Source organism: Python bivittatus, unplaced genomic scaffold (assembly GCF_059951505.1).
Source record: "Python bivittatus isolate LINGU-HERP-01145 unplaced genomic scaffold, Pbiv_v1 ctg000610_np1212, whole genome shotgun sequence".
NCBI classification, from domain to species: Eukaryota; Metazoa; Chordata; class Lepidosauria; order Squamata; family Pythonidae; genus Python; species Python bivittatus.
The window spans coordinates 21,806,898-21,817,047 of record NW_028277088.1 but is presented as its reverse complement, the minus strand read 5'-3'; the positions used below and the strand labels follow the sequence as shown (position 1 = coordinate 21,817,047).

The 10,150-nt window shown below is 39.5% G+C and overlaps 1 protein-coding gene across 2 annotated transcripts; it reads right to left on the bottom strand.

Moving 5' to 3' along the window:
* STEAP1 (STEAP family member 1) lies at positions 1-9,919 on the bottom strand. 2 transcript variants are annotated; one of them, XM_007424151.4, is made up of 5 exons: positions 9,698-9,919; positions 6,464-6,571; positions 3,627-4,139; positions 2,220-2,384; positions 1-1,436 (listed from the first exon to the last, which is right to left on the bottom strand). In XM_007424151.4, the coding sequence occupies exons 2-5, from the start codon at positions 6,524-6,526 to the stop codon at positions 1,185-1,187; spliced, it is 993 nt and encodes a 330-aa protein (XP_007424213.1). In that variant the 5' UTR covers positions 6,527-6,571; positions 9,698-9,919; the 3' UTR covers positions 1-1,184. The 2 variants fall into 2 exon arrangements, with proteins under 2 accessions (XP_007424213.1, XP_025019822.1); XM_025164054.2 differs by having other exon boundaries at positions 9,836-9,912.
* Between the last annotated feature and the right edge of the window lie 231 nt (positions 9,920-10,150).

The following is a 10,150-nucleotide window of genomic DNA, read 5'->3' as shown; positions in this document are numbered from 1 at the left end:
TCAACTCACAATATAATTTTAAGAAACACAGAACTTAGTTACAAGGTCAATGGGAAGAAAATGAGAATATTCTCCAGATTTCAAATTAATAGTCCCTATTAATTAGACCCCATCTTCCACAGGTGGAAATCATCCCCCCCAAAAGCAAATAAAATTTGGGAAATGCCAGATCAATCCATGCCCAAACCTCTTTCAGCCATAATTGAACTATATTGTTAGAACCAAAATTCTATTTTTTGCAGTTATTCAGCTCTTGTAATAGCATATGAACTTAACTAGTAGGTGTTCACAACTAACAAAGTGTTACATGATGGAATTGACGTATAAAACATGTGATGGTTACCACCTCAACTGGCTTTAAAAGAGGGACTCCTAACATTCTTGAACCTCTTTTTCAAGTACCACAAATTATCCCAGAATCTCCAGGTATAGAATAACATGTTAGAAGACCAGATGCTGGTAAGGCATCCCTTTTCCAGCTCTGTTACCCACACTAGGCACCTGTTGTCTGACAGCTGATTCTATGTGCTAGATTTCCTAGTCCAAAGTAATGACCTCTCCTACAAAAGTTTTATGTTTTTTAAATTATTTTATATAAAGTGGCTACATTAGTTGATCTGAACATATACTTAGATGAACATACAAATCTTTGATTTATTTAATGGGATTTCCTATGTGTAACAACAAGAGAGAAATGGAGGGAGGGAAGGAGAGAGGGAGATGATCTTTGTGGGCAAAAGAATGTACTGTATCTACTCTACTGAGCTTCAGTCACTGTAATGTCCAGGCAAGGATGGTCCATTGTTCACATTTTACTTATGCATATTTATTGTCCTGCATATTTTAGATTGAAACACAATCTGTATTACAAGTATTTAAATATTATAGGTCCATAGTATCACTGAAGAAGATTCTGACTAAATAAGAAATTTTTGGGATTTTTATGGATTCATGTATATGGGATCATAGGGGCACAATCTCAGGATTTGATCAGTAAAAATGGAATACAAAAATGTTTACTCCATAAATAGGTGGACTTTCTATTGTGCAGTTTGATCCTAGATATGTATATTCAGGAATAAACCTCAACAAGTCTAATGGGGCTTATTCCATGTATCTACAGATAGAACTGCAACCACCATATATCAACTGTTTTGTTTAGGAGCTGGAAAAGGTCAGTGAATCTACAGTTTGGAAGTGATCTGTGTCTTATTTGTCACAGCATCACAACCAGATCTGATCTTTTGTAGTCTCTTCCTAAAGCATGGGAACAGCAGGATAATTTTACAAGTCAGAACTACAATTGGAAGAATAACTGCTATTATAAATGTGGGTGGAGTATACCATAAGTACTGGCGTACGTCGATCCATTTATCCCATGCAAATACTAGTGCATGAATAGTACAAAGCAGCAGAGCTAAATATCCCATCTTGCTCTAGGAAAAAAAAAGAAAAAATATTTTAAATAGAATTAGGAATTAAGATTAATTCATATTACCTGCTAGGTACATATATTTAGGGGTGTCAGTTGACAAGGGTAAAAAGAACAGCTTAGTCTATTCACGGGCATTAACAGCAATTTGATATGCACAAACCAGCAGGCATGGAAATGTTCATTTGCTTCTGACTGCAGGAATCAAACTGCTGTTAAAACCAAAGCTAAAAGAGTTGGTTCAAAAGCTGATAACCTTAACTGTACTAAAATTGTACAAAAAATTGGTGAATGCTCTTTGTTGTTCTTAATACATATACATCTCAAAAACTTTAGTTCCAAAACATTAGTCAACAAAATATTAATATGTAGTAACAAATTCAGGATCTTCAGATCCAGAAATCTCTGGACTTCTTAGACATGTTGTTCATGTAAACTATGTGAAATTCTGCAACAGCATGTAGAATTCTAATAGATTAATACTGTATTTTCTGAATTTAAGAGGTACAGAACTGTAATACTTCCATTCTAAAGTAAAGACAAGATTTTTCAGCCAAAGAGCCTCCTTTTCTTGTAACTGATGTTCCATGAATCAATGGGCAGAGTCAAAATGAAGTGAGTAGGAAAAATGTAACTAAGTCTACACCTATCTCTCTCTTTCATGCATCCCATCATTTCAGCATTTGAACTGAGAATAGCAGAGATTGAACAGCAGGCTTGTAACACCCAAGTTCATGCCCTGCCACTAAAGAATCCTTTGTAATGATCCATCTGTCCGTCCATATACCTGAATATAATGAAACTCCCTCCAAGTCAGTGAGTAGCTGACAGATGGAATTGATGTTACTGCCAACAGAGCCAGTAAAGCAAGTGCCAGAATTCCTAGAGATACATAAATCTCCATTCTCCAGACATCATGTTCAATCCAGGCATTTTCCTGTTTCTGCTGTACCTGTGGAAATAATATTACACTTGAAAAAATTATCAGAAGGGCACCTTGACAGCCTACTGTACTTAACATTCAAGCCTAGTTGTACACATTTTGTACTCTAACTTGCAAAGGTCTGCATGGATAACCCCCCTAGGAATCAGATTCTATGGAGTGACAGCCCAGTGTCATTTCTGTGATTAGAAGATAGGCTGTGGTTACATCTTAGATGACACAGGAGTTTCCCCACGTGAAAGTGTATATGGGGCAGGAATTACAGTGGGAATAGGGAGGGGGGAAGAATCAGTTTATACGTATAAACAAGCCTGCATCAAGTTTACATCTGTATCATTTAACAATCAAGTTGAACAAAACAAGACTCAGCTGCTGCCTTGCTGTCATTTTCTCAGCTTTGTGTGCCAAATTAGGACACGGTCACATTTAAGCCATGGCATTGTTTATACCTATGACCAACAGAAATTGCATCAGCCTAAACCAAAGCAAAATCAATTAGACTGAATATTTACTTACTTCAATGAAGTTTTAACTCCCTAAGAAGATTAGTTCCAATTCCTTTTTAACTTGATTTTCCCAGCATGACTCCCTTTATTTGCTGACAAACAGAATTCCATCTCAAGCTAAATACAACCTTTGGCATATTGTGACAGGTAATGCACTAAGAAACAAGATTTTAAGTGACTAATCAACGGAGGTTGTGTTGACAACCAGTTATCCTGCTAGGGCAGTCAATGAATCCATATGGTTTGCAAAAAGCCATATATAATAGATGTGCACAGAGAACAAATTGTCACAAAGTTAGTATTTAACATGGGTGATAGGATGCAAATTACAGAAATTTCTTCCTTGACATCTACACTTGACAAAACTTTCTGGACTGTATACTTCAGACAAAGCCATTTAAAATTTCTATCAACATTTTATGGCAATGACTTTCAGAAATTCATTATGCAGTGTGCAAAAAAATCTCAACTACTTTGTTCTTGACAGGTTCTACTAAACTGTCTTCACTGCCCAGCTTCTAATCTCTGAGTTGTTAAGATGGCAATTCTGTATCTATATATCCAAGAGTAATCCAATGAAATTAATGGGACTTACTGTGAAGAAACAAGTACAGGATTTGCATCATTTCTTTTCTACACCGTGTCCATTTCTTCATCATTTCCCACTGGAGACTGGATGACCAGAAATGCACAATGTTATGTGTGTATGTATGTATATAGGTAATGGTTTTGTAATAAAACATACCTGCTGATATGCCCAGTTCAAGAGTTTGTATCTGTATGATCTCCTCAGTGGATAGCACAAACTGTAACAGGCATGCATTGAAGCAAACAAGAAGCTAAGAAGTCCAAATTGTTTTCTTGATAACATCCACTTGTCTAACCATTGTGGAAACCGTCTATACTTAGTTCCATAATGGAATTGGAAACCTGCAGCTAATATTCCAGGTAAATAAACCAGGGCCAGAAGAGTAATCGATACCACCGGTAAGACTTTGTTTATGACCAAAATTGGAATTTTATAAAATACATTTTCTTGGGCAGTGACAAAAGGATGGATGATGTCCCTTAGGAAAGTATAAGTAAATGTAAACAAAGAGAGTATTAATGCTGTTTTCACTGGCAAACGCCATTTAGGAAAAATATCATTATCGCAGTACTTATTGGGAGGAGATTCAAATTCATCTGTGTGGATTTTTTGATGCGTATGGGAAAACACAATTACTTCAGAAATGCCAGTAGCCTGTAAGTCCATAATCTGAAAAGGAGAACATAGCACACATAAGCCTGTAAAGTGATTTAGAAGTATTACCAGTAATAGTAGATCTCTGCATTGTTGTAGTGCCAACTTAAACTCATTCCATCTGAAATTTCTCTAAGCATCAGATTTTAGGTTACAGGAATTTGGCTGAAGGAACATGAGGTTACATTTCAATAGCCAAGTCATCTGTAATTTTAGGTACTAAAATTATTTTCAGGAAGCTGGTACTTCTGTCGGGCAGAGTGATAATCACAAACACTCCTATTTGTGCAGAGCGCAGCAAAAACTCCAGGAAAATATTAATTTCAAATAGTATAAAATACTTTCCAATATAGGGTCCCATTGTTAAATGATTTTGTAAGTCACAGGAAAAAAAGTTACCTACATTCTCATAAAAATCTCAGACTCATCTTAGAGTTTTATATTGCTAAACCAACTTCAAAGATCAAAAAATGATGAAGATCTTCAGATCTCTTCATTGGCTAAAATGTTTTCCTACTAGTTTGAAAGTTTACAAAATATTGTGATAAAACATTATATAGAAGTTGTCAGGATTTAAATATTTAATTAAATTCTTTATATTAACGGTTATTTCTAAATTCTCTATAAGCTCCTTTTAAGTTGAAGTGGAGAGGTCAGTGTTTTTACACCCTTACAACATCTTAATAAATCTTTTATCCAAGGATGCATTTTTATGCTAATAATATTAATTCAGCTAATAAGTATTAATGCATAGCTGTGCAGGAAGGTCCAAAGCACGTTTCCTACATTATCATGGGAATACAATAAAGAGCCCAGTGGGTTAAAAACAAACACCAACCTTTTGATACATCAGTGCACCAGAAACTTTATTAAATCTAGAGCGCCTCCCCCAACTCTAGAATGTCTCTGAGCAGCTTGCCCAATTTAAAGAATAGAGAACCAATAAAAAAGGAAAAAAGACCACATACATCCAGACAGACCACACTACAAATAACATTAACCCCTCCCCCCCAACTAATAGGGGCTCCAAGCCACCCTACCCCATGGCCTGGGAGAACAGCCAAATATTTAAAGACTTCTGGAACACCATCAGGATGACAGCCTCACAGATCTCTGGAGGGATACTATTCAACAGAGAAAGCATAGTTCCTAGATCCTGTTAGATGACACTGTTTGATTAAAGGGGCTTGAAGCGCACCAACACTGCCTGATTTTCCTGGATGGACAGAAACCATGGAAGAAATAACCTGGTCCTATACCATGGAGGGCTTTATAGGTGATAACCGGCACCCTGAACTGCACCCAGAAGCCTACTGGCAACCAAAGCAGCTTGTAGAGTAGTGGTGTCACATGGGCATACTGAGGGATGCCCACTGCCCATACCACTGCATTCTGAACCAGCAATAGCTTTTGAGTGGTCTTCAAGGGCAGCCCCATGTAGTGTGAATTGCAATAGTCCAACCATGTGGTGACTAGGGCATGTAAGTGACCATCTGGAGGGCTTCTGATTCCAGGATTGGATGCAACTCACACACTAGACAGAACTGTGCAAAGGTTGTCTTGGACACGGCTGCCATCTGCTCTTTGAGCAGGAGCTGGGAAGTCCCAGAAAAGCTCAGATTGTGCACTAGTCTAAAATGGAGAAGTACAACCCCAGAGACAGAATGTCCCTGGGTGAAGTGGTGGTGGGGGAATCCAAAGCCACTCAGTCTTGGGAGGATTGAACCTGAATCTGTTGCTCCTCATCTGGACGCACAGCCTCCAGACACTGCGAGATGTGTGTGCGGGTTGGGTGCACGGAGGTGCAGTGTGGGTTGGGTGCATGGGGTTGCAAAGTGGCTGGCATGGTGTGAGCACAGAGGGGCTGTGGAGAGTGTGGGATGTGGGAGACATACCCCAGTGACTTGCGACCTTCCCTGCTGGGTTCCCCATTGACTTTCTGGGGAAGCTGGCAGAGAAGGCTGCAAATGGCAATCATGTGATCACAGGGTGCTTGGCAACCAGTCATAAGTGCAAACAGGTTGCCAAGCACCCAGATCATGATCACATGACCGCGGGGGTGCTGCAATTGCTGTAACTTCAGGGACCGGTCGTAAGTCCCTTTGTTCAGCACCATCGTAACTTCAAACAGTCGCTGAACGTATGGTTGTAAGTCAAGGACTACCTGTACTGTTAGACCATTTGGAGTCAAAAACTTTTGCTCACTTACCATTATTCACTCAGAATTGATCACCAAATGCTGTATCTATTGCCCATCCCCCCAAAAAATGGGGGTGGAGCATCAAATTACCATCCAAGGACAATTTATAACATGTAACTTAAAAATATATGAAAATTACCGCATTGCTGAAACCCTCCTGTGTTATTTCAGGATCCATTTTCTGATTTTCATCCTGATCCATATTTTTTGACCAATGACTGTTGTTCTGTCTATGGCTACTAGATGGCTGAAAGACAATTTCAGGAGTCTTTTGTTACTTCTTTACATTTCAGAAAAACACATAGGTGGTATTAGTGATATTTATAAATAATTACATACACTATAGTATTTCTTTTGAGAAATCTTTTTTACAAAAAAAAGAAAAGAAAAGGCCGAATTGTTCTTGCATAACTAAATGAAAGAACTGGAAGTTCCTATACTGAGATTAAAAAAAAAAGAACTTGGGTTACAAAACATTAAGAACTAATGATGCTGTATCATCATTCATAATTACTCATTTCTGATCATTTGGATTTTTAGTATTTAAACTTGATAGATTTAAATCAAGAATGTCACTAATCTGGCTCAGATATCATTTCTAAATCTGTCTCTGCATTTAATGTCTATGGTGTAGTTCCTCTTCGTTATATCAATGTTCCAATTTTACTGAGAAATCCTATTTTTAAATAAATCTGAGAATTAAGAGTGTATATTTTTAATAAGCAAAGCTTGAGATGATCAGGATTCTGACATGGACTGTAATGACTCACAAATCTTTCACATGTTCACTCTCACCTCCCTTCTTAATAATCCAACCCTAATACCAAAAATTAGAGCCAGTTTGGTCTAGTGGTTAAGGCTCCAGGCTAGAAAGCAGGAGGCTGTGAGTTCTAGTCCTGCCTTAGGCATGAAAGCTGGCTGGGTGACTTTGGGCCAGTCACTCTCTCTCAGCCCAATCCACCTCACAGTGTTGTTGTGCTGGGGAAAATAGGAGGAGGAAGGAGTATTAGGTACATTTGCTGCCTTGAGTTATTTATAAAAATAATAAAGGTGGGATAAAAAATCTGTTAAAAAATTGCACGGTTTTATGATGGCCTCAATCTATTAGTTTATTATTCAACTTGGATTTCATTTTCTGCAAACAGCACAAAGTTAAGTAAGTCTGAGCTGCTGAAATCCTTTTTTCCAAAACAATGGAAACAAAAATAGAAGAAAACAAAAGAAAACATTTCTTTATTGTGAGTGAAGGGAGTATTTTACTAAGGTGAAAGGAAAAACAAAGAAATGGAATAGCATACTTGCAAGCCTTGTTTCAGGGGATATGACTTTCACAAAAGGAGATTATTGCATGCCATAGATTACTCATATTATAAAATCCAAAGATGTCTAATGTTAAAAGCCCCTGCTCAACAGGATATTTTGTAAAAGAAACCTAGATTGCATGAGTCAACAATAACTTCAGGGCAACATCTAGACTTTTTACAGAAATATCAACATTCTGACCTTCCTGATAAGTATGCTGAATAATAAATAAGTACTATACCACCCTAATGGCAGAAAGTGAAGAAGAACTAAAGAGCCTCTTGATGAGGGTGAAAGAGGAGAGTGCAAAAGCTGGCTTGAAACTCAGCATTAAAAAAACCAAGATCATGGCATCTGGACCCATTAATTCCTGGCAAATAGAAATGAAAGCAGTAACAGACTTCATATATTTGGGCTCCAAGATCACCGCAGACGGAGACTGCAGCCATGAAATTAAAAGACGCTTGCTCCTTGGGAGGAAAGCTACGGCAAGCCTAGACAGCATGAAACTGAGCAAACTCAAGGAGGCAGTAAAGGACAGGAAGGCCTGGCGTGATATGGTTCATGGGGTCACGAAAAGTCGGACATGACTTAACAACTGAACAACAACAAATAACTTAATAATAATAAATAATAACTGATAAGTAGTAAAGCACAGCAAAAACATATACTGAAAGCGGTTACAACTCTGCCTATTGTGAGAACAGACCTCAGAGAGTAACTGCTGTTCAATTACAGTTCCTTGGTGAGGCCTGTTTCTCATAACCTCTAGGCTCCTGATCTCCAAATACTGTAAAGATGCTAAAAGTGAATATATTAAAATTTGCTGCTCCAGCAACTCGTTAGTGTTTATTTTGGCTTCTGCAACATACTAATTTTTATTTTATTTTTATTTTATTTTTATTAGTATGTTGGCTGGGGAATTCTGGGAGTTGAAGTCCACTGGTTTGTTTGCCCAGCTCTATTTTACTCCATCAGATCTTCTGAGTAAGCAGTCATGAAACTGGACAGGTAGCGTGCTAATTGCCTGTTGAAGAGCTTGAGAGTTTGTAGAGGGTATAATGTGTCATTTTTGTTTTTAATTTAGTAAAGCAAAGCTTGGAAGAGCCAGGGATAAAGTGTTCCTAATGATCCAATGAAAATAAAGTGTCACATTCCGAACTGTAAATATTAAAATTAGTTCTGCAATATCTCAATATAAGAAATGGATGTGGCTGTGTAGACACAAGCAGAGAAACCTGTTAGTTTGTGGCCCTTTTCTTTTCTGCTATAGTCCTGGATCTGCCCCTTTTCCTTCTTTCCTATCACCTCCCCTTTTCATGCTGATGCTGCAAAAGGCAGAATGCCAGGCAGCTACTGAGATCTGTCTTAACGATAAGCTGAGCTTTGTCTGTGTGCCAGTTTAATCTAAAATTAACAGATTCAAATCTACATATGCTAATAGTCAACTCATTCTCATCTCATGCTCCTTCTGAAACTAAAATGACCCATCAGGCTTGAGAGGGTCCTATGATTTGCCAAACTTTAATCAAACTTACAAGGAAAAAAAAAAGGGAGGGAGCAGAAAACAGCCCCATTGAGGACTTAGCGAACTGACTCTCCTGAGAGGGTGAAAAAGAGCTGAGGATGAACGCGGTGGTGAAAATGGCACGTGGGGAGTGGAGCTCTGAACAGATGCACACCACAGAATAAACTGGTTCTAGATCCCACTGGCCAGAAATATTTCCGGCTTTCTTCCAGCTCTTAGAACTGTTTCCTGTCTTCAAAAATCCGATACAGTCAGCGGCACCTTATCATACAGTCTTCTGAATCTGCTTTCCTTCCAAGAGCTCGCGGGCAGCCTCGCGGAGGCAGCTCGGAAGGAAAGACCGCCACCCGCAGTCCAACTCTGGTCTCCTAAACTCTCAAGCGAAACGCGGCAATTGTGACGTTGGGGTCTGATGACGTTGGGACGTCGGCAAGTCGGTCACGGATTCTTGCTCAACATCGCTTTTGTTCGGGCATTCGGGTTTGCAACAGGGGTGGGGGTGGGGGGTCTTTTACAGCCTCTAACTAATTCCCGCGCACCCACCTCTTGCTCGGCAGCTATTTGGTGAGCGACGGGTTTTGTCTGTCCGGAGTTGTGGACGGGCTGCTCTCTCACCCGACTGCCGGCCGGACAGACGTGGCTCTGTTTTGAACATTTCCCGAATGAGCGGTCTGAACTTACGACTTTTTTCCGTCTTCTGGCCGGGGCGGAACGATTCCCCGGGCGAACCGCTTCAGCCAGCCCGGCGTCTCTGCTCAGCCTCGCAAGTTTGCCTTGCAGCACGCGCCCGCCTCGCCCCGCCCCTTCCAGCTCCGCCTTCGGCATCTTTCTTGTCGGCCCCGCCTTTCTCCTGCCTGCGGGACTTTGCCGATTGATACATGAAATGCCTCGTTAATCAAAGGAAAGTAGTAAGCGAACACTTCAGTCAGCCAAATCAAAAAGCTATGCGCTCCAGCAGAGGCAAAGCCTGCAATCGCCCCCGACACTTTAAATAAA

Excerpts from the sequence above, each read along its gene's own strand:
- STEAP1 (XM_007424151.4), bottom strand. The coding sequence starts at position 6,526 with ATGGATCAGGATGAAAATCAGAAAATGGATCCTGAAATAACACAGGAG. Across the intron at positions 4,140-6,463 it reads AGGAGGGTTTCAGCAATGCG|ATTATGGACTTACAGGCTAC; the intron begins GTAATTTTCATA and ends TCTCCTTTTCAG. Across the intron at positions 1,437-2,219 it reads GGGAGTTTCATTATATTCAG|AGCAAGATGGGATATTTAGC; the intron begins GTATATGGACGG and ends TTTTTTTCCTAG.